Source organism: Paracoccidioides lutzii (assembly GCF_000150705.2).
Source record: "Paracoccidioides lutzii Pb01 unplaced genomic scaffold supercont2.23, whole genome shotgun sequence".
In the NCBI taxonomy this organism is placed as follows: Eukaryota; Fungi; Ascomycota; class Eurotiomycetes; order Onygenales; family Ajellomycetaceae; genus Paracoccidioides; species Paracoccidioides lutzii.
In genome coordinates this window covers 345,307-368,623 of record NW_015440969.1, presented here as the reverse complement: position 1 = coordinate 368,623, position 23,317 = coordinate 345,307, and the positions used below count along the sequence as shown (strand labels likewise).

General features: G+C 42.3%; 6 protein-coding genes across 6 annotated transcripts; 2 read left to right on the top strand and 4 right to left on the bottom strand.

Moving 5' to 3' along the window:
- Nucleotides 1-8,662: 8,662 nt before the first annotated feature.
- Nucleotides 8,663-9,046, bottom strand: PAAG_12380 (hypothetical protein; the record flags this gene model as incomplete). Its single annotated transcript, XM_015847877.1, has 2 exons — nucleotides 8,663-8,737; nucleotides 8,990-9,046. 2 exons carry the CDS (start codon nucleotides 9,044-9,046, stop codon nucleotides 8,663-8,665), a joined length of 132 nt encoding a protein of 43 aa, XP_015702520.1.
- A 73-nt stretch (nucleotides 9,047-9,119) lies between these two features.
- On the bottom strand, nucleotides 9,120-12,098 carry PAAG_12379 (CAMKK/CAMKK-META protein kinase; the record flags this gene model as incomplete). The annotated part of the gene is made up of 6 exons (XM_015847876.1): nucleotides 9,120-10,382; nucleotides 10,444-10,581; nucleotides 10,648-11,457; nucleotides 11,531-11,680; nucleotides 11,757-11,829; nucleotides 12,001-12,098. 6 exons carry the CDS (start codon nucleotides 12,096-12,098, stop codon nucleotides 9,120-9,122), a joined length of 2,532 nt encoding a protein of 843 aa, XP_015702519.1.
- An 857-nt stretch (nucleotides 12,099-12,955) lies between these two features.
- Nucleotides 12,956-14,085, top strand: PAAG_07341 (transport protein particle subunit bet5; the record flags this gene model as incomplete). The annotated part of the gene is made up of 5 exons (XM_002790758.1): nucleotides 12,956-12,992; nucleotides 13,074-13,293; nucleotides 13,414-13,559; nucleotides 13,678-13,766; nucleotides 13,915-14,085. 5 exons carry the CDS (start codon nucleotides 12,956-12,958, stop codon nucleotides 14,083-14,085), a joined length of 663 nt encoding a protein of 220 aa, XP_002790804.1.
- A 1,875-nt stretch (nucleotides 14,086-15,960) lies between these two features.
- PAAG_07340 (GPI mannosyltransferase) lies at nucleotides 15,961-18,138 on the bottom strand (the record flags this gene model as incomplete). The annotated part of the gene is made up of 4 exons (XM_015846204.1): nucleotides 15,961-17,116; nucleotides 17,174-17,301; nucleotides 17,396-17,778; nucleotides 18,030-18,138. 4 exons carry the CDS (start codon nucleotides 18,136-18,138, stop codon nucleotides 15,961-15,963), a joined length of 1,776 nt encoding a protein of 591 aa, XP_015700639.1.
- A 788-nt stretch (nucleotides 18,139-18,926) lies between these two features.
- On the top strand, nucleotides 18,927-19,745 carry PAAG_07339 (S-phase kinase-associated protein 1A; the record flags this gene model as incomplete). Its single annotated transcript, XM_002790756.2, has 4 exons — nucleotides 18,927-19,002; nucleotides 19,128-19,213; nucleotides 19,301-19,471; nucleotides 19,572-19,745. The coding sequence occupies 4 exons, from the start codon at nucleotides 18,927-18,929 to the stop codon at nucleotides 19,743-19,745; spliced, it is 507 nt and encodes a 168-aa protein (XP_002790802.2).
- Nucleotides 19,746-22,012: 2,267 nt separating this feature from the next.
- PAAG_07337 (hypothetical protein) lies at nucleotides 22,013-22,640 on the bottom strand (the record flags this gene model as incomplete). Its single annotated transcript, XM_015846203.1, has 3 exons — nucleotides 22,013-22,373; nucleotides 22,406-22,506; nucleotides 22,635-22,640. 3 exons carry the CDS (start codon nucleotides 22,638-22,640, stop codon nucleotides 22,013-22,015), a joined length of 468 nt encoding a protein of 155 aa, XP_015700638.1.
- Between the last annotated feature and the right edge of the window lie 677 nt (nucleotides 22,641-23,317).

Below are 23,317 nucleotides of genomic sequence, written 5' to 3'. Positions count from 1 at the left end.
AATCAGTTTCAGATCTGAATCCTCTATACTGTTATAGAGCTTGACTGATATTGGCATAAGATTAAGCATTTCAGTTGCTGCAATTACCACCTTACCCTATATCTAAGAGAAGAAGGAGAAATCTATTAATAATATTCAAGCTTTTTCAATTATCAGGTCAATTGAATATTCAGACACACTATCTTGCTGCAGAGTATGAGGTGCGGAGTGTGAGATGGGGTTAATTCCCATTTAATACCCTCACTTATCATATAGACGGCTGCGGCATTTGAATTCAACTCACCATGATCAGAGTGAATAATCACAACATTGTGATTAAGTAAATTCTTCATAAATTGATTGAAGATCTGTATATATTTTAGAGTCTTATTGCAGTACTTCAATAGAAAGATCTATCACATTCACATAACATTGTCAGTGATTATCATTATGAGCTTATTACCTGCATAAAATAGTATATTTTTTTTTATTACTAAGTGTTTCTCCACTTTCAAATAGGTTCATCTAGATCTTAAGACCTTTGTGAATGGCACAGTGTAGCAGAGTATTTTTATAACTTGCATATTTATGCTTGACTTTAATACATATAGTGCAGAATGAGAGCTTCTTCAGGTCAATAATGATAATTCTGAAACAGGACTCTCACAACATTTTAATTAAATTCTTCTTATCAATATGACTCAATTATCAGTGTCACTTATCAATCAGTAGCTGCTTCAGCATAATGATAGATAGTTAGATTAATGAGGACAAAATGAAGATATCAATATTCAAATTCTTTATATTAATTAGCTGCTCCACATCATCATGATTGAAAAAAATCAATGATGCAGCATTCAGATCATAATCAGTTGAAATTATCCTGAGCTTTGAGATTATCAAGTATGCTATTAGTCCAAACTACAGATCATTCATAATACCTTCAAACATAGAGAAGGTATCAAATAGAATATATATATTATTGAAATTCAAATTCATATAGAAGATGTTATTTTCTGTAGATACTATTATCTCAAAGTAATTTTCAGCATTTACCTGCAGATCACAGTGAATATAGTCCTAGCACTTCAATAGATCAGTGAATATGAGATTGGCAGATAAGCCTGACATCAAATAGATGTGATCAAATTCAATTAATCTTTCTCTGACTAGGATAGAGACAACTTCAATCTCTTGAATCTTTAAAGTAGTCTTATTGATCACTTGAATCATAGAGCTGCTAATCTTTATTATTCAGAAAAATCACAATTGATCATCTGTAATATGACATTCAGCTCTGCTAATCTATATGATGAGTGAGTTGATGATTGATTTGACAGAGTATGCAGGCACCTCAATGACCTGCACTAGATTTATTATTTGAAACATCTCAGAGCTGTTATTTGTAGTTGACAGAGTCTTTTTGCTCTCACTACTCTTCTTATTATTATATTTCTCTATTCTTACTGTGTTGATGATTCTTCATTCTTCAGAAATGCTATCTGAATTGACTGCTCAGCAGAGCTCACTATGACAATACTCACATTTCAGACATATTAAAAGGTCAGAATTTGAATGTTCACTCATTCAATAGTCTCTGCATCCTCTGAATCAGTCTTCATGAGTCAAATAATTTTAAACATTGCTGCTATTATTGGAACCCATAGCTGTGTTTTTAGTCTGAGTCATGTTGACTGAAAAATTAGCTACCTGAGTGACCTTTTTGATCTCTTTGAGAGAGTTCAATCAAGAGTGAATTTCCTTTATGATTGAATGAACATTCAATATGACAGACTTTGATTTGAACTCTTGTATCTCTTTAATTTTCTTTTGCACATAATTTCACCATATATTGAGAAGTGCAGAATAGAATATGTGGAATACCACATCATTTGACAGTAAAACATCAAGCATTTCTAATTTCATAATAATATCATTGAACTTATTGAAAAATATGTATATGTCAGTGACTTGGACATTATTCATTGATGTAAACACCAGGACTGCTTCTCTGCAGAGATGTGTTCTCAGAATGAAGAACTTCTTCTCAACTGTGCATCAAAGAGAATAAGTGATTCTGTTCTCATTATACTTATTAAAACATGGCCTAATGCTGGCTGCCAATGTGTTTAAAATGAATATGTAAAGCCAGTGATTTTTGACCTCTCAAAAAGAAGCTTATTCAGAGTTCTTATCAGGGCTTTTGACTTGCTTATCCTCTAATATAACTCAATATTAAGTGTCAATTAACTTGGCTTTCATATTTGTATGCCAGGAGAAATAATTCAAAGATCTAACCAGAGTGTTCAGCTTGATAATATACTTAGTATCCTGTTTGAACTGGCTGATTGCCTTGCTGACGCAGTTATCCAGGTCATAGAGATTATATTGCATTTGAGATCTCAAGTTCAGATCTCATGCTGACAGTCAACCTGTCAGTAAATTTGCAGGCATCATAGCTCTGTCATTCTGAGTGCAGAGCCTCTTCAATTGAAGTTGAAGCTGCAATTCTTTGCACCTCTCTTTTTGAAGTTCTAAATCAATCTTTTGACATTTGAGATCTAATCTCCTTAGTTGCAATTTTTTGAAGTCAGTTGCCAGTAACAGGTTAAAGATCATCACAGACATCTCCACCCCATCTTCTGAAGGAGTTGAATCAGCATATTCAACATGATATAAGTGGACTGGCCTCACTGTGGTAGGGACTGTAATCAGCCTGGCTTGCTGATCAGATGTTTTGAGAGGTCCAATATTGGAACTATTGAACATCACTAAGAGGGTCAGTGAGCTCAGGACCCCCTGATCATTTTCAGATCAGTCAAATTGACTGGATTGACTCAATTGTGACTGTGAGCAAGTTATCATACATTCTGCTATGTCATATTAATCTTCTTTATAACAGAGTAATCTTATTCAGTGAGATTCTTGTATAAGGGGTTGAACCCCTAGATTTGCTCTGGCTGGCTGACTCAGCCTAGCCATCATTCGCACGTGCGCACGTGATCATGCTATGCGAGCTTGCTTAAGCTTGAGTTCTCATCTCATTCTTTTCTTCCCTTTCTCAAGCAATTCGTCCTTGTTATATAGGAGGACTAGCCTCTAGTTCTTAGAGCTTAACCCTTTACATTATGAATTGCTTCACTCCTTTCATTGATAGGCCACTGGGAGCCTTAATCCTGTATCATGAAGCTCAGCAAATGTGCTGACATATGATAGACTATTGAGAGCCTTAAATCCTGTATCATGAAGTTCAGTGATAGCACTGATATATGAATAGACTGGGTTAGCAATCATGCTAACAAACAAATGAGCAACATTGAAAATGTCTAGCTGAATGAGATAAAGTGGCAGACTTGTACAACAAATGAATCAACATGAAGCAATGAGCAGAGACACCATTAGCAGCTTTGAACAACAATGAATAACCTTTCTTCAACAGCAGGAACAGGTTCAGTGTGAGAACAGAAATTTAATAGCAGCTCAGCAAACTGAAATAGTTAATCTATGACAAGCTTTGAACATCTCAACATCAACCCTCTCTCAATCAAATTCACAATCACTTATTGCAGTCAGAAGACCAAAGATCAAGCTATCAGACTGCAAGAAGTATGATAGTTTTAATCTGAAGCACTACTCTCAGTGAGAGCTAAAGCTTCAATCAAAACTTAAAATCAATGGAAAAGCTTTAGATAATAATGAGGAATGTGCTTGATATGTGTACTCAAGACTGAAAGAAATGACAGTAGCTTGAGTTTATTTCTGAGTTGAGAATAATAATAACAAAATCAACTTCACAGTAGAGAGCTTACTGAAGCAGACACACATGCTTTTTAGTGATTTTGCATGACAGAAAAAGACTATGCAAAAGCTCAATAATCTATGACAGAGTAGAAGAGCTCTCTTTGACTTTCTGCCTGAATTTAATCAGCTACTGCTGGAAGCTGGTGATCACAGATGAAATGATTACATTAAAAAGAAGTATTTGAAATCTGCTCTAAGCATGAAGCTGAGAGAAGGCATGATGAGTGTAAGAGAACTGTCTCTCTACAAGAATTACTGCAGAGAGTTTAGATTAGTTGATCATCAACTCTCTGAGCTTAAAACTTTAAGACAGTGATCTAAACATCATGAGAGCAGATCTTCTTCAGATCATATGACATCTAATTTACACTCTCTACTTTACTATGCTGTTCTTGACTGATGAAACCAGTCTCAAGCTTTCATTGATGATCTGATGAATCTCTCTTCTGGTGCTGTGACCTCAAGTACTCACCACATCAAATTGATAAATCAGACAGAGGTTAATTGATGAAGAGAGCAAGGCCTGTGCCTGAGATGTGGAGCTGAAGGTTATATGATTAAGAGCTGCTCATTCAAATCTTTCAGACACCCTGCCACTCTCACAATAGCTAAGGTGATTCTTAAGCCAGTACTGGACAACAATGATGTAGATATGAATGAGGATTTGAAAAAAGAGTAGCTTCAACTAAAAGACACTAGAAGAAGTGAAATAAGAAGCTTATGAGAAAGCAATAGAGAAGATTTAAATCTAAAATAATATTCAAACTCTTCACTGTCAATGCTTTAGTAGATAATGCCTTTTCAACTAGAGCAATAATAGACAGTGGATGTAATGTCTATGATCTTATTTCTCAATTCTATGTTAATAAGCATAAGCTCCTATGCATTGAAATTTCCTCTGTTAAAATGACTGGCTTTGAAGACTTCATGAGACTCTTCATGAGCATAGTGACTAGTATTCAAATTGATATAGATGGTCATGTAACTGAACAGACCTTTCTCTACATGGTGAATAGATTACATGATCATGATATGTATTTAGGTGACCTCTGACTGGCCCAGCAAAAAGTGACTGTGATCTCTTATCAAAGAATTGTGAGATTTGAAGAGAGTGGCATAGAGGTAGAGCCTAGTTCAAATGCAAAAGCTGATGTGATTCCCATCTCTGCTGTAATCTTCTTTAGGCTTGTGAGCACTTGAGAGAAGCAAAACATTGAGATCTTCACTATCAGTTTAACTGACATTCAAAAGACTCTAGAAGTGAAATCAAAGATTGACTCTAGAGAAAAGCTGCCTGAACATTATCATGAGTTTTTGAATGTATTTGATAAGGAAGCTGCTGACACTCTACTCTCACTTTGTGACCCAGATAGAGATCATGAGATTGAACTGATTAAAAAAGCTGATGATAGTGCAGAACAACCCCATTGGGGCTCACTATATAATATGTCTCAAGAAGAACTACTGACTTTGTGAAAGACTCTTATAGATTATCTGAATAAGAGTTTTATTAAAGTGAGCAACTCCCCTGCAGCTGCCTCTGTACTATTCACAAAGAAGTCTGAGAGTGAGCTAAGATTCTGTGTAGACTATCAAGCTCTTAACAAAATCATCTGAAAGAATTGATATCCTCTATCATTAATCAGTGAGACTCTACAGTGAATTAGACAGGCTAAATGATTCACTAAGCTGGACATTATTGCAGCTTTTCACAAGATTCAAATCACAGAAGGTGATGAGTGGATGACAGTCTTTAGAACTAGATACAGACTATTTGAGTGACTGATTACACTTTTTGATTTGGCCAATGCTCTGAGCACATTTCAAAAATATATCAACTGAGCATTACATGAATACCTGGATGACTTCTGCTCAGTCTATTTAGATGACATCTTGATATTTTCTTCAAGAAGATTACAGGAGCATCATGAGCATGTACAAAAGATGCTTATATGTCTATGAGAAGCAGGCCTGCAGGCAGACATCAGAAAGAGTGAGTTCAAGATGAACAACACAAAATATCTTGAATTCATCATTAAAGTGAACAAGAGTATATGAATGAATTCAGAGAAGATTAAAGCTATTTTGAAATGAGCAATATCTACTACTCTTAAAGATGTATGAGAATTTTTAGACTTTGCCAATTTCTATAGACAATTTATCAGGAATTTCTCAAAGATTGCAATCTCACTAATGATTCTTACATACAAGAATGTTTTTTTTTTGTGAATGAGCAAGGCTGAAGAAGTTTTTAAGTATCTAAAATCAATGTTTATCTCTGCTCCAATTCTGCTTCAATTTGACTCTGATCATAAGACTATATTGAAAACAAACTTCTCAGATTATATCTCAGGAGAAGTGCTGCTACAATATGATGAGCAAAGCATTCTACACTTATGTACCTTCTTCTCTCACAAGTATTCACCTGCGGAATGCAACTATGAGATTCATGATAAGAAGTTATTAGTAATAATTGAGTGTTTAAAGAAATGAGATGCTGAGCTATAAAGTGAAAAGAAATTCAAAATTCTCACAGATCATAAGAATCTAGAATACTTTATGACTATACACAGACTAAATGAAAGACAGCTACATTGAATGGATATTCTCTATCAATTCAACTTCAGAATTGATTACTGACCAGGGAAGTTGAACACTGAATCAGACACTCTATTGTGAAGAGAGCAGAACATGTTACAGAGTACTGATGATGAGAGAATCAAGCAGAGACAAGCTCAACTACTTAAGTTTAATGTACTGGTATCTGAAATGAAATCAATAGTGACTACTGCTAGTGTGAAATCTGAGATGTCTCTTCAAGCTCAGTGAAATAAGACTCACAAAAATGACAAGATTCTACAGCATCTGAAGTAATTTCTTCATGAGAAAAGATTCAGATTTTCTTCTGAACTCAGCATTAAGATCTTCATCTCTGAGTGCTCTTTAAATGAGAATGAGAAGCTTCTCTTTCAAGATTGTAAGTAAGTGTCAGACTTCAAACCTCTTCAAATCAGATTGGTGCATGAGACTTATGACTCATCTCTTATCAGTCATTCTGGGTGAGAGCAAATGGCAGAAGTTCTAATACATGAGTTCTACTGATCAGACTATATCACTGATGTGAAAAGAATGATCAGGAACTGTCATCTTTGCAGATTAAACACTGCATGAAGAGATCAATGTCAGAGACTGCTTAAGCCTCTTCTCATTTCTGAATGCATGTGACAGAAGCTTTTCATAAACTTTATTGTGAACTTATCAAGCTCTAAAGAATACATGAACATCATGATTATAATGAACAGACTGATCAAAGAAATTATATTAAAAGCAGTTAAGAAAACTGATGTGAAGACAGTGACTAGAGTGTTTCTTCACAACATTATCTCTCAACATGACATCTCTAAGACAGTAGTGTCAGATTGAGGATCAGCTTTCACAAGCATGTTTTGAACTTGAGTGTGTGAGAAATTAAATATTAAGAGATAACTCTTCACAGTCTATCACTCAGAGACTGATGAAGCTACAGAGTGAATGAATCAGACTCTGAAAATCTATCTACACAAGTACATTAGCTTTCAACAGAATGACTGATGTGAATGACTTTCTCTAGCAGAGCTGACTATTAATAATAGAGATGCTGTCTCAATGAGTGTAAGCTCATTCTTTTTAACACATCTTTTTCACATCTCCTTCATTGATATAGCTGATGCATCTTTCATTGAAACATCACATAATTTCATTGAGTTTGCAGATGATTATATGAGAAAGACTCATGAAGTATTGAAGTGAGCTCAAGTAAAAATGACAGATGCTCAGCAATTTCAAGAGAAATACATGAATAGATGAAGAGACTCAGCTTCAAGCTTTCAATCTGAAGATAAGATCTGATTGAGTCTAGAGAACATGTGAACTAATCACCTGTGCAAGAAACTGAATGCAAAATACAATCAATATACTGTGCTAGAAAAGATAGAATTTCATGCTTACTGACTGAACATCTCATCTGACATTCACAATGTCTTTAATGTAAAGCTTCTACATGCTGTGATGACAGATCCCCTGCCTAGTCAAAGGCAAACTGACTGACAGTCACTCACTATAGAGACTTCAGAAGGACCTGAGTTTGAGATTGAGAAAATTTGAGGTGAATGAACCTATCAGAGGAAAAAGCAATACCTTGTTAAATGAATAGATTGAGCTGAGTCTACATGAAATGACATGAGTCTTCTACAAGAAGTGAAGGCCTTGAATGCTTGGGAGGCCTCTCAGCAGGCAAAATTAGATGTAAAGAGGGCTTTAAATAGTCATAAAGGCCTGCAACAAAGAGGGAGAAGGGGGGTATTATAAGAGGTTGAACCTCTAGATTTGCTCTGGCTGGCTGACTCAGCCTAGTCATCATTCACATGTGCACACATGATCATGCTACGCGAGCTTGCTTAAGCTTGAGTTCTCATCTCATTCTTTTCTTCCCTTTCTCAAGCAATTCGTCCTTGTTATATAGGAGGACTAGCCTCTAGTTCTTAGAGCTTAACCCTTTACATCTTGCCTATAAGCTTGATTGAGCAGATTGACATGTTCTTGTGTGATCAGTCACTGAAAAATTAGTGAGTTGCAGATTTTTCTTTCACTCACTAAGTGAATGAATTGAACACAGAAAAAAAAAAATAATAATATAAGAGTGCATCAAATTGATCAATTGACATAAAATAAGACAATATTATATTGAATGAAGTGAGCAGTGATTAATATACACTATATTTGGCAAGAATTCCCTGAATTGGCAGTTATTTGCGCAAAATGGGTCTCATAACCTGTCAAGAATAGATTGCTTGATTGATTATGAGGCGATCACTAGCTACGCGGAAGTTATATACAGTGTGGATTACATAAGAAGGTGGATAGGCCTGACATCAACACCAACCCGCCAGCTTCCCTCGAGGAAGTCCTCCAAATATATCTACCAATAGCAAGGCGTATATGCGTGGTATGTATGGCAAGCCAGACTAGGAACATGGTATATTAGTTAAGGGGATGTTGTGGTCCCTTCTGCACTTGATCTATATTCCCCCGTATATAGTCGTTCTCGTACTTAGCAACCTTTAACATCGATCAAGCTTGTCATTCTGTCAGAAAGATATATAAAAGGTATATGTATAAAAAGAGTGTAGTTAACGCTCGTTTATACCTCTTCTCTGATCATTTTTCTTACTTCCTCTTCTTCATCGCAAATCACAATCTCCCTCTGCATGTTATCTTTCAATGCCATCATTCCAAGAAATAATAGGTCGTACTGCCTCCTATTGTTGTACCTGAATTTTCCCTATAAAAGAAGCCCAACTCTATTCTCTCTTCTGCCTAAAATGGCCACTCTCCCTCCTCACCCGGCCAAGTATTGAACGTAAGCTACTCCGAGACTTTTGCGTAGCAGGCGGCTTCGCCGTGGCTGCGGCCGCGTTGGTTGAACCCGTCATGTCAACGGTAGCACTTGTCGATTTCGCGAAGAGAGACCGGGTGGCGGATGGGGATACTTGCGTTTGTTGTTCTGCTTCTACTTGTCGTTCCGAAGAGGCGGCAGGCTCTGCCTCGCCGCCTGCTTTCACACTCATACCCTTTCCTTCCAGAGTTTGTTCTTGGGACGATATATCCACGGAACCAACAGCTGCAACTTCTGCCGCAATTTCACGAGTGTTTTCATCTGCGGGAGTCAAAACAGGCAGGGTAGTTGATACTCCCGCAACAGGTGGGTCGCCTTTCTGTTCAGATCCCGCATCTGCTGCCTGCCTCAGCAACTTACCCAGAGTTGATTCCTTCCCCTCAACGCGGCGGGTAAGGTACACTTTTGGCGTCGGGGCATGTCGTGCCAGACTGTGTTTCCGGATCCGCTCGACCTCCTCCGTATACGCCGTTTCATAGATGTCGATATCCGCTGCACCAGGCGATTCACTCACGATGGGTACTAGACCAATTCCAGAGGTCGTCGGGAAGCCATAGGCGCCGCTGACATCGTTGCTGTTATTGGAAATATCCCGTGGTTCTGTAGCAGAGGAACGGAGGGTAGTGGCAGTGGTAAAGTAGCCCAATGATATTCTCTCTTCCTCTGCTGTAAGGACGCCGGTGAATGTTGATGGACCAATGAAAAGAAACGGGTGTTCTTCCTCCAGTGGATCTCGCGCGTGGCCACGAGTTCCTTCTGAAAAGCTCAGTTTGCTCGGGGTGTTGGTACGAGAGATCTGCGGGGGTGGAGAGGCAGAATTGGTGGTTGACACCAGGCTATGCTGGCAGGCCCCCTGCAGCGATTCTTCTGGGTTATTATTTGTGAGACTGGAAACATTGTCGCTTTTCCGCATGGAGGTATTTATGTTAAGACTCCTTTCGGCAATTTGGCGCCTGGAGTCTGTTAAACCGGTTTTTGAATGGATACTCCTAGCACCTAAGGGAGTATTTTGGGTTGTTGTATGCGCAGAAGAGAATTCCACGCCAGGAGCCTCCATGGATAGTGGCGGTTGGACGAAATGTGGCTCCACATCTTGGCCCAAGATGCTTTGCATTGGCGGGGCATTTTCTGGTTCGATGAGCCTCTTGAATTTTTGTACTGCCCTTACCTGGAAGCTTATCAGAACAGTTTAGGCATGGAGAGTCGACTATCTTATAAAAATAACATACCACTGTAAGCACATTACCGATCTTCTTGGTAATGGCAGTGTTCACTTCTTCTTCGGTCAGATCCCCAATGAAATTGCCAGTGTTTTCCTCCGCTGATAGTAAGGGATCACTACCCCTTTTTGTGACCCACGGATGATCCTACCTTTGGTTAGCTCGGGGGATTCTCAAAATGAACAAACAGGAAAAGCTCTTTGAGCAACTTACCCTTAACCCTGGCATCTTGATCCTTTTCGCTGGATCCTTTTCTAAGATTTTTGACATCAGGTCCATAAAATCCTCGTCTGTTTCATTCTCATATTGGGCTTCATCATTCCGAATAGACTCGTACAACTCAAAGATGCTCTCTTTTTCGAATGGTATTCGCCCATAACGAAGACAGTAAAGCGTCACTCCCATAGACCAAATATCCGCTGCAGTACCTGATATATCCCCGTGCTTAGCTACACAGAGTTCCGGGGGTAGAAAAGCAGGCGACCCTGCCGATTTCGCAGTATACATATCAGAATCCTTCTGAAACATTTCCGACACGCCAAAGTCGACGATTTTTAGCACATCATCGTTAGTCAGTAGGCAATTGTCCGGCTTGATATCCCGGTGAACGATATTCTGCGCATGGAGGTACTCCACACCCAGGATCAAATCACGAAACCAGCAACGGCAGTGTTCATTGTCATACGGGTCGGATTCTTCCCCCAAGCCCACTTTCATGATTACCCCTTTTTTGCACATCTCCATGACCATATACAACGAGTCTTCCGTGGGATCGTCGAGCACTTCGATTAGAGCCACCAGGTTATTATGATGTAGTTTTTTCATAATGGCGATTTCCTCTTTGATCAAATATAGGGGATTGCCACCGTCTTCATCTTCATGACTGGATGGATGGCGGTGGAGCGGAGAGTTGAGACCCAGGCCGGCGGCGATGACTCCAGGACGCCTGGTTCCCCGGGGATTGCGCAAGACATGGGATTGGGCTCGCTTTCGCAATCGAGACTTGGAGAATTCTTTCACAGCCTTGAAAGTCCTCAGCTTTTCTTTATTTCTTTCCCGCCCCTTGAATGCTACATCGGATGTAAAAGCCACTCACGTATTCCTGGCCGTATTGATCGACAGCAAGATGGACAGCGCCAAAAGAGCCCCTTCCAATCTCCTGTTTTATGAGATATTGGTTTATACGGTGTTCAGCGGTACCGTCATCTTCACTATTTGTGTACTCAGAACGAGCGTTGAGGGTTTCCTTGGTTCAGTTGGGGTTGATGTCAGTACACAAACGGCAACACTGTTTTGATAACAGCAGAATAGGAATGGCGCACTTTTACTCGTCGAGGAGCAGTATGGCTTCTTGTATAATGTCTCAGGGGACTGCTATAAGAGGGAGTGGCCGATCTGGGGTTTCAAGCATTAGGTCAGCCCAAGCTGAGCAGAGGTATTGAGCTGTGCTGGCGCTAAACCACGCACCCATCCAGAACGATTTTTTCTTTCTTTCTTTCTTTCTTTTCCCTTTCTTTTTGGAAGATAATGGGGGGGATATAGGATAGAAAATAGCAGAGAACATACCTGAAAATACATGGTTCAACGGTAGTCTCAGAGCAGTCGGTTGTGATCTTTCGGAGCACCGATTTTTGGTGCTCATAGAGGGCTTGATCTTGGGCCATTTAATGGAGGTTCTGGCGGTGGGGAGAGTGGGAATGGAAAGTAATATAGCTGATATAGATACGTAGGATCTGTCCCTGAATGTTTGCCAGTATTTCTCTCTGTCTATTGAATTATCCGTTTCTGCAAAACCAAGCCAAGCGATGCTCGACACGGCTGAATGTGGGGTGGAAGAGTAGCGTTGAGTGTTGAAGTTGTCGGGGGCTGTGAATGGTTACCCTTAATGGGACTCGAGCAGGATGAATACACCAATCCCACGATCTGGAGGGGTTGATGCATTCAATCCATGGGGATAAGGTGCGCAGTAAGTAAAAAGTTATTGGGCTCTGAGGTCACGATCGTCGAGATCTAAACATGAGCAGAGGTACGGAGTAGTAAAAAGCAATTCAATCCGCAACTGTCATTGCTATTATCCCTGGCCAAATGATAGCATCAAAACAGGAAGGATGATTGAGTAAAATAAGTAATCGATATTTAAAATATCTTTAAAGACGAGGGGATTTGTTTTAACTTAATATACGGAGAACAACAAAACATTAAGGCAACCGTGGCTCGGAGTGGATGGTGCGTGGTGATAATATCCGATCATCCTTCCAGTCGAGTCGACCAATGATTATGGCGGGGTTTTCCTATTACCACGCCCCTTGGAACTGAATGCGCACCTCCGCCAAGTCATGCTGAATTTATATACCCGCAGATAAGATAGATATACAAACATTACATACATCCGCCGCCACGAGATATACCCGACAAGTAAACGCATAAAAACGCCTTTGATTCCTAGCTATTCACCCCTCTGCAGCCTATATTCTCCTCCCGTCTCTGTAATTCGACAGTTGACCCCTTAACCGCTCTTGCCATGGTCGTCTACTCATTTTACATTTTCGACCGCCATGGTATGGCTATATCCCACTCTCTTGCTCCGTTTTCCCCTATTTATACGTCGAATACGACACCAGTCTAACCTCCACCTCTAGCGGAATGCATCTACAAACGCCGCTGGCTCCCGCGTCCAACCTCTACGGGTTCTAAACCTCCCAGGCCAACATCAGACTCTGCTGCCCTCAGCAACGGCCTCCCAAAATCCAATCCAGCCTCAAACCAAAGCCTGACAGCCGAAGATGACGCAAAGCTGATATTCGGCACGGTATTCTCGCTCCGGAATATGGTGCGCAAACTCGGTGGAGACGATGATAAGTACGAATATATCATATTTCTATGCAGTTATATGCGAGCACACACACACACACACACACACAGAGAGAGAGAGAGAGAGAGAGATTGTTATTATCTACTGGCTAATGCCATATCTTATAGCTTCGTCTGCTACCGAACAAGCCAGTACAAGCTGCATTACTACGAAACCCCCACCAATATCAAGTTTGTCATGCTCACGGATACAAAGTCGGGCAGCATGCAGCTGGCCCTGCAGCAGATATATGTCAATCTTTATGTGGAATATGGTCCGTATGATGTCCGCTAGTATATCTAATTTTTGTTCTATTATCTATTACATATATATGCGCGTGTGCGCTCTGGCAACAATGTTTTCTAACTAAGCCTGTTGTATTTTTCTTGCAGTGGTCAAGAACCCCTTGGCTCCAGTCGAGCACCCTGGCGGTCTAGGTGTAAACAACGAGCTTTTCGAGGAGTCCCTGGAACAGTTTGTGGTACGTCATTCGTCCATTTAAACCGCCAATCTTGCTATTAATTTATTTGTTTCGCATATTTTTATATCTGCCATAATTCGACTGACCCCGTTGTACTACTCCAGACGAGGGTTCTAGCTTAAAAATATCTTCCTCAAGCTAGGATTAGGTATACCCTTCAACTTTTCAATGGGTTATGCACCTTTCCAAGATACTGGACAATTTATTCGTCTTTTGTCGGGAAACATCAAAGCAGGATTTTCTCACGTCTGTGGAGAGTCGACCAATCTACGCCCAGCCAGCCAAACAAAGCTACCATCCTGGAGACTATGGAGTTTAACACCTTGGCATAGACCACTCCAAGACGACCATTTTTTTTAGCCCGTTGTGTGGTTGACTTGAAGGGTGTGTGGACGTGACTGGAGGGGAGATTTCTCAGGCCCTCTGAAGCAATACAATGTATTCAGTCGATCAGTAGATTTCCTCGCTCATCGAAGGCTTGGTCAGATCTTACGCAGACCACGTGATTATCTCTTATCATCTCCGCAGCATTCGAGTCCGCGGGCATTCAGCCTCTGCTTAACTCCTGGTGACGCGAGAAATCTTTCGACATCTTGCAAATGGAGAACGTTACGTCAGCGTGTAATACAGACGATAGACATCATCCTGCAGGTAATCTGGAGAGCGTCATGTTTCGAATGACAAGCGAACCTCCGGGGGCATTTCTATACGCACATGTCATTTCTTCTTGTCGATCCATATTCATTCTCAGGGAATGATTATTCTTCAAAACTACCGTGTGTGCCACGGTGATTTTCTTCACGTTTCTTTTCGTGTTTCAAAATCGACATTTATGAGCATACATAATAGAGCTGCATTGCTATTCACCTCAACATCTATTCTTTTCCTTATTAACTATAGGGAGAACATGTTAGCTGGCTTTCGCTATCATTAATGCAATTGTGCTATGCCTGCTTCCCCCCCCCCCCCCCCCCTGAAATCGGAACCGCTTGTCGTTAATCGTTTATGAAAGGAGTTGCATTTAGGTCAACACCGAAATCTGCTTAGACGGAATGGATATGGTGAGAGTTTCTGAAATTGAAATGAAATAACGGATACAAGCAATAAATAATTGAAAAGCAAAATAGACCAAAGGGGAGAGAATAGTTCGTTTGGGTCTGGATCTGAGTCTGATGGAGGTAGCCTTTGCATTTTCGTCTTTTCCAGGAGCCTGCTGATCGGGAGTAGAAGAGTTGAACTGGGATCAACGATCAAAAGATACTTCCATCCCCGACTAAAAATTGTGAGGAGAGTTGCTTGTTTCCGACCTGCCTCTGACGCATACGAGGGGGATTTTGTATCGACCTGTTGTCTGTGCTTTGCTGTATACGGGGATAGATCGCTTCAACCGAGGAAAACAGCCACATGAGGATATAATCTCTCTTCTGATGGCCTCCTGGAAAGTTGGCTGGCATTCGTTGGAACACTCTTTGGCATTTTTGGTAGTTTTCTATTCATGTGCTACAGACGATTATGGGAATATTTCTCCAGCACAATAGAACACACATAGGGAAGATGTTAAGGCGAAATTCTTCCGGCTTTCTCCCCATAAATATATATTAACTAAGGATTGATGCTTCCGGTCAAGTGGTCAGACTCTCCAAGATATGCATCCGTTACGACTGCATCTTCAGCAACGGACAGGAAAGAATTAGGAGACCTCAACCCGCTGGGCTCCATACGTTCATTCGTCTTTGGGGGGAAGCTTTAATCCAAGGACTGGTTCCCTTCCTCCCCACTGATATTAGATGGTTGTGCAAGCGACAATCATGGGTCCTGATGTGAAAATGTCAGAATTAATAAGCTCGTGAACAAGTCCTTTATGTTAGAATTTAATAAATTATTTAATTTAAATACGAGGGAGACTTTATCTACAATGCCTATTACAATTCTCTTAATGTAGGCTAGAAAGTAATTTGGCAACCAGTAAAATTGAAAAAGAGTGCATAGAAAATGACAAAATTTGTCATACATTCGAAATTCTTTCCCTTTCTTTTATATTCTTGCTAAAGAAAAGTTATATGTAGTTTCTGCACTGTAATTAATCGCACTTCATATCATCTGTTCTCTCAGATGCAAAGCATTACATAACAAATCACAAAATCAAACTATCAAACTGTCAAACCCTCAATTCCCCTCATCCCCAAGACGTTAATCAATTCCACCCTAAACAACTCCCTCTCCCCACAAGCCAAACATTCAACCCCCTTCTACCCATCACCCGCTTCAGCGTCGCAATTACACCATCCTCGCCAAAGTCCATATCATCCAAACTCACATGACGCGCGTGGGACCAGAGGAGAAGCAATTGCAGAGATTGCGGGTCCGCAATTCTATCTGTAACTGTATCGGTAGTCGTATCTGCATGTCCAGAGCCGTAATTATTGACATATTTGTCCAGAAACGTATTAGAATTTGGCGCAACGAGGAGGACCGGATTATCGTAGTTGATGGTGACTTTGTGAGGACCAATACTGCTCTGAGCATGTTCTTGTTCTCGTTTCTGCGTAGGAGAAGAATGCCACTGCTTGCATTTGGGAACTGCCTGATCGAGTCTCTGCATCATATCAAATCCCGGGATGCCCATCAGGTCCACGGTAGAAATGTTGGAGAAGGAGAGGGGAGGTACGCCTGTGGCGTTGCTATCGCTCAGATCACCTAGTAACCACGTGGGTGGGGAGTAAGTCTTCCACCAGAAGACCGTTGCGGTGCCGTTGGGCATTGGCGGGCTACCTGTATTCCTCGCGAGGGAATGGGAAGGTGGTGCTGTGGAGTTGGCGAGAATGGTGGGGAGATGAAGCTGCGCTGGTATCACGCCTCCCTGGTGATAGATGCCCATGAGCGTGCCTAGGGTGGCGTTGAAGAGGACCCATGATATAAGGAAGAGGCGGGAACGGGGAGGGTGGAAGCAGGTTAGTAGGAGGGGAATACAGGGGATGAGGAAGCGGGATTCTTGGTGGGGGAAGATGGAGAGGATGGCAGTGGCGGACAGGGCGGAGATGGCACGTAGGTTGCGGAGGGAGAAGTAGGAGGTGCTTGGGGATTTGAAGGAGTAGAAGAGGAGTAGGTAGATGGGGCCGAGGAGCTGGGGGAGGTTAATGAGGACGTGGGTGTAGCGTGGGTGCAGGCCGTGATTGGCGAGATTCGACGTGGTAGAATTGTACAGGAGGTTGTTTAGTGGGGTTATGATGGGTTTGCGCAAGATGGAGGAGAGGGATGTTGGGGATGCCCTGTAGAAGGTGGTGTCGGTGGATATGGCAATGAGACAGGATATGAAACCGAATATTATTACTGTCAGGAGGGAAAGGGGTCTGCAGCAGAATGTTAGCGATTTTTAGACGGGGTTGATGTGAAGGGAGAGGGCATACTTTTTAAAGAAATGGGGGACCAATTTAAGTCCGGGTATCAAAACAAAGGCTGGAAAAGTGATTCTATTAAAAACCCCCGTAACAAGCACGAAGGATAAGATAGCGCATGAGAAGATAGAAGAGTGTTGCTGAAGAAGTTGGGAGCAAAATATAAGCTACACGGTCAATTTATTCAAGATCGCCTTCCCGGGGTAATGGAATATTCTAGGGCATCCTGCGCACCTTATTCTCAAGAATGCGCTGTATCAAAACCAAGCCCCAGGCCACGAGCAAAGTCTCCAACGAGTTCGAAAACGTATGCGATTGATATGTCCAGGTAACATAGGAGGATGCGACCAGTACCACGGCCTGGCGACGACGGCGCGGGGACGACACGAGCTCATGCATAGCCCAGTCCTCAAGCACGAAGCTCAGGAGGAACATCCCGCCCCGAAGCACGTAGTATATCAGGTCCGTAGGGGTACTCCCAGTGCCGGCCTCAGCCCACAACCACTTCAGGAGGGTCATGGGCAGGCCGTAGACTATCCATAGTGGGAAGACGCTGCGGATGGGATTGTCCGAGGTGAACTCCCAAGTTCGGTGGGATGGGTAGGAGTACACTTGGCCTGGAACAATACAGTGTTAGCGGACATTAACGAACAAGCTGAAACATATCAATGCGATGCAATAGAGGAGAAAAGAATCTCTACGGCAATAATGAAGCCAACCCCCCAATATGTTAACAGGGGGTGTTTAACTACGAGTAAGCAGGAATCACGATCGGGTCAAGCTGATGAACGGGAGGAGAACATCCAACACTGACATTGAGTTAAAGAAATCAAAATGAACTAGAAAAGAAAAATATGCTGTCCCATACCAGCGAAAACCTCGGGCCCCTGGAAATTCTCATCAGGATGGATATAGCTGGGGGAGAAGGCGAAGTAGACTCGGACAAGGAGAAGCAGCAGGTAAGTTCGTCTCCACATTGCGCAGGATGGTTTAGGGCATGAAGCTGCGCAACCATGGATGAAGGCATGGGAGCATTGTATGCACAAACCTTGTTGACAACGAATGAATGCACTGTGATGTAAAGAGTTGGAGATGAGATGAGAAAGAAAAGTTACCGTTGAAGAGAGAGCATTTATGAAGGATTTGAAAAGAACCAAACAGTATGAAACTATACAGGAGCCAAATGTAACTAAATCACCCTGCTAACTATCTTCAAGGCAGCAACCCAGCTAGCTAGCACTTGGAGCAAGCAGCCTTCAAAAGTACCCTGCCATAGTAATTTACCCTAGCAGTGACATCCTGCACACGTGACCCGCTTTGTCATCCGTCCTCGCTGCCCCGTCCCCGCCTTGACGTCTGGCTGGCTGCAACCTCCTCAACAATTACAACATCAACAACATCTACGATCTCACCTTTACGTTCATCTCTTTTCATATTCACTCTTCACACTGCCAGATACCAAAAAAACACCACACTGAAAACTTACGATTCTAGCCGCCTTCTTCCTCTTCTCTCGCCGCCCCCGACGGTCTCGCTGCGGCTTCCGCAACCTCCCTCGTCTTGGCCAACCCTTCGTGCCACGGTATTTACCTCCCCTTAGCCTCTTTCTGTGCTCTCAGGCCATCCCCGCCATTTCTTCGGATCCTCTCACAGGAGAGCATGCTCTAACTCTGCGCATATATAGAGCTTCTGCATCTCTCTACAGGATCTCGCGTTGACATTTTCTACCCAAAACAGGCCTCCAAATATATATCTCGCTCGAAGCATGTCGGCCCCAGAGAATTCTAAAATCACCCTGATCCCATCCGATGAGCCCGAAGATGGCCGTGGAATCGAAGTTGGTATGCTAGTCCTTCTCTCCTCCTAGAATCTGATCGAGGTGCAAAAGAGAGATGTCGTTGCTATACCCGGGTGTTGATGTATTATTGATTCCCTTTATTGACCTATGTGCTCTTCGGCAATTTAGAACGTGTGATCATCGAGCGATCTATCTTGATCAAGAACATGCTCGAGGATCTAGGTGATTCTGGGGAACCTATTCCAATTCCAAATGTATTGTTCTTCCTTTCCTGCACCTCCCTTGCATACCTTCTCTATTCTTGATGAGGGATTACCTAACACGCCTTTGTAAAACAACAGGTTAATAAAGCCGTCCTCGAAAAGGTCATCGAATGGTGCGAACATCACAGGAACGACCCACCAACCACCAACGATGAGGACTACGACTCGCGCAGAAAGACCACTGACATCGACGAGTGGGACCAAAAATTCATGCTGGTTGACCAAGAGATGCTTTTTGAGATAATCCTGGTATTTATTTCCCCACATACCCTACATATCCACTTATCTGCCGCGCCAGCACACATTCTATGGGGGGCATGTACGCTAACAGCTTTGACACCACCATCAGGCCGCCAACTATCTTGATATCAAAGCCCTGCTAGACGTAGGCTGCAAGACCGTTGCCAATTTGATCAAAGGCAAGTCGCCAGATGATATCCGGAAAACCTTCAACATCCAAAACGACTTCAGTGAGCAGGAGGAGGCTCAAATCCGTGCTGAGAATGAATGGGCAGAGGAGTAGGTTTCACCCTCTCTATTCCATATCTTTTTGTCTATTCATTTATCTTGGTATGGTATCATATACTAACTCCAATCTACAGTCGTTAATTTCACCTGCATAATCGGCATTTGAATACGTATGAAAACCAACCCAACGACCGAGCACACATCTCCCTCTAGTCCCTCCTCTCCACCATTATCTGGATGTATAATGCAATGTATGCACACCTACCTCGTAACTCCCTGAGGTCATGAATCACCTTCCCCTTTCCATGCCCACAAAACAAAATAGGCAAATCGGGCTTAGTCGGAGTTGGATTCCGGAACCCGGTGGAGGGCGGGGAGCCAGCTGGGAGAATATTAAATTAGGGGGGTTGAATGGGAATAATGGAAAGAGAAGAGAAATTCATGTCCAATTTATTCTATTCTGCCCATTTTTTGTTTTGTTTTGCTCAGCCATACATTTCAGTGTTGCCTATTATGTCCATTTCTTGTTTTTTGAACTCCTTTATTCCCCTTCTCTTTTATTACTCCTTGTCCCCAATTGCTCCTCACCATTTAGTTTCTTTTTGTGTCTTGTTCCTTTGCGTATGTCACGTCTTAACCCACTTCGGCATACAGGGCCTCCTGGGTTGTATCAACATACCGTAACACACATGACATTAAAAAATGCGCGTCAGGCCTTTCTTGACAATTCCATCAATTTGCCAATAAATTGTTTGCTTCCTTTACTTCCTGATTACTTCCTGATGCATTTAACATTGTGGCTCTTCCAGTCCTCTTGCCTCTGGGACCCTCATCAGCGTTCATATGTACATGCTTATCAATAGTAGTCAGTTAACCACTCCCGAGGTATCCACGCCTCCCGGCTACATTTGGCGTCTTTGCGTCTTTGCTTGAAGAAAAAGTTAACAGGTCCGGTCATCAAATTCTAGTTCTAACTCTATATCTGATCTTTCTTGTTTTCTTCTTTCATTACATATTATGCTATGACTGTGGATATGGCTCTGTTGCGAAATTTACTGATTGAAAGGAATACTTGATGGCTAACCGGGCTCTCTCTTCTCTTCTCTTCTCTTCTCATTCAGGGGCTATTCCTATTATTCTAACTAAAAGAGAGCAAACATCCGGCAAAGGATCAAGAACAAATCGAATCTGAGAATCCGGTTATATTCCCCTTTCTTTCTTTTTCCTCTTAACACTTTTTGTTTTCCTTTTCCATCGTTACAATGGTTAATTAACTCCATCAGCTCCTCTCCGTCAGAACCCACTGCCCCAGCCTCACTATATCCAATCAAAATTTAACTAAAGAAGGACCATAATTGCGTAGCCAATTTTTTAAAAGGGAGATAAATGAGTACAGAAGAAAAGAGGCGTATATAAGGCGACATTTTTGCGGCTCAATTGAACCGATACAGGGATCCTCAGATGCCAAAGAGGACACATGTAACCCTCTATTTTCTTCCTCTGGCTAGGAAACTGCCCTGAAGGGGGGCCTCGATACCTCATATGGATTACTACTTATGGATTGAGCGTTGGGGAGTCATTTATGCCTCCGCTGTTGTTCTAAGCACATACCCCTGCGCTTGGGCGGGGCAAGGTAACATTTGCCCGTCGTGTGGTTTTCATTTCCCTTCTTCAGTAATACCTTGTTCATATCATGTTATATTAATAGGTGGAATTAGCGGGCCGGTGATGGGTACCTACGAACGTAGGAAACTGAGTAGATGGTGTCTCGTATACCGTGGCATTGGTCGACTAGATGTCCATCGTGCATCAGGCACGGATTCCAAAAACCTTCCTGGTAGCAATGGACATGGGGTATAAAGGCGATTGTGATGTCATTAGGTCTTCTTTTGATTGATTTCGTATCGTGAGAAAAAAAAAAAAAAAAAAAAAAGAAAGAGCTTGTATTTGATAGCTTGTCGTGTACATAAGAGAGAACAGAACCAGAAGAAAGCACACCGCCTCCATCCACCCCCTTGACCATCCCCGAAACCCCCAAAAGCCAAATCGCAATAACTCTTGATTGACACATATTCTATTGAGCTCCCGTGTACTTGACGGTATAATTCTCCTATCAAATAGAAGCAGATTATCATATCGCTCGCCTCATATCCATTTTCGGCTCTGAGACAACGGGATTCAACTCAAAAAGAGATTTCATGGTTCCTGCGCGGGAGAATACACTCAGATCGGGAAAACGAAAATGCTGGAAACTCGATTGTCGTAATGCCGGGTAGATTTTGCGGTTTTGAAAGGTGGGGAGGTGGTCATTCGCTGCGACATTCATCTAAATGCCGAGACGAGCCTTGCGCCAATGTCTCCGCTTGGCGTTATATCTGTGTTGGGGAACAAAAGGTTTCTGTTAGCCAGTATATTCCTCTTTGCGTTTTCTATGCAACCGGTGTCCCATTTCCATCTTGCAATGGAGCTCTTCTGCGACATTTTCTGAAGAACATGGTGTTTGCAATGCACCGGGCGGTGTCGTTGGAACGGAGGTGAAACATCGATTTTCGGGCACTGAATCTCCCCATCCATTTCTACACCTCGTTCTTTCATATATCTATCCCGCCATTCCATCTTTTCTCCAATATTTCTCTTCCTTTCCGTCCATTCCTTTCCGCCCCCCAATCCAGCCTTTCCACATCTCAGAAAACGAAAGCGAAATTTTAAATTTACCTGATAGTGTTTCCGGTCCGCAGACGAATCCATTGGGGAATGGGACGGTTCCGCTTCTGGGCTTTAGCAAGCTTCTGCTTGGTGCGGAACGTTTTGTGGCTCTATATTCGGGCATTACGGGTCGTTATTAGTTATGATTTTCAGTTTCTTTTTGACTCCCTCATGCTCACGCGCTGGCCGGGATATCTCCAAGGCATGTTCATCAACGGCATGGAAATTTTTCACTTACCGGCATCGTGACGATCAAGGGCACTGCAAACGCTCAAGATGTGATGGGCTGATGGTGTTGATGTCGGAGGGGGATTGCCGACCGGTTCGCTGGGAGGTTTTGTGTGGGTTTTTCCTGGCTGGATTCGCTTACCTATTTGGGCTTCAGTTCATTCATAGTATTATCATGTGACTTGGCGGGAGGGTGGGGTAGGCGGTATAGGGAGGCATTACTTCTGTTGGCTGATCAGTGATCAAGTTCACATCAGAGCTGGCGAAAGGTCCTAGGTGATCCCATACGGCTGGGAGGCGTTCTGTCGCGTTGGGAAGATGCGGCAGGAATCTTCATAGCGGCGGATCTAAATCGCCTAGCTTTGCCGCCTTGACCGTTAGAAGGTTGGCATCCTACTGGATGAAGCGTCATACGATTTCAAGCCTCAGAAGGGTGTTTGGGAAGAATCCAAAGGACAAAGTCGATTTCAATTTTATGAATACACAATCAACCCAAGAAAGGATACCCGGCCACTTTGAGTCCTCATCTGTATTATGCTGTCCTGTACGTATGCGTTCATATACATAAGAGACCCTATGCATCGATGCAGAGCAGAATATATATAGAAAACAGTACAAAGAAAATGGCTTTATCCAATGATACAGAGAGCAAATGACAATTACATAAATACCAATGTCAGGACTCACGGCTCA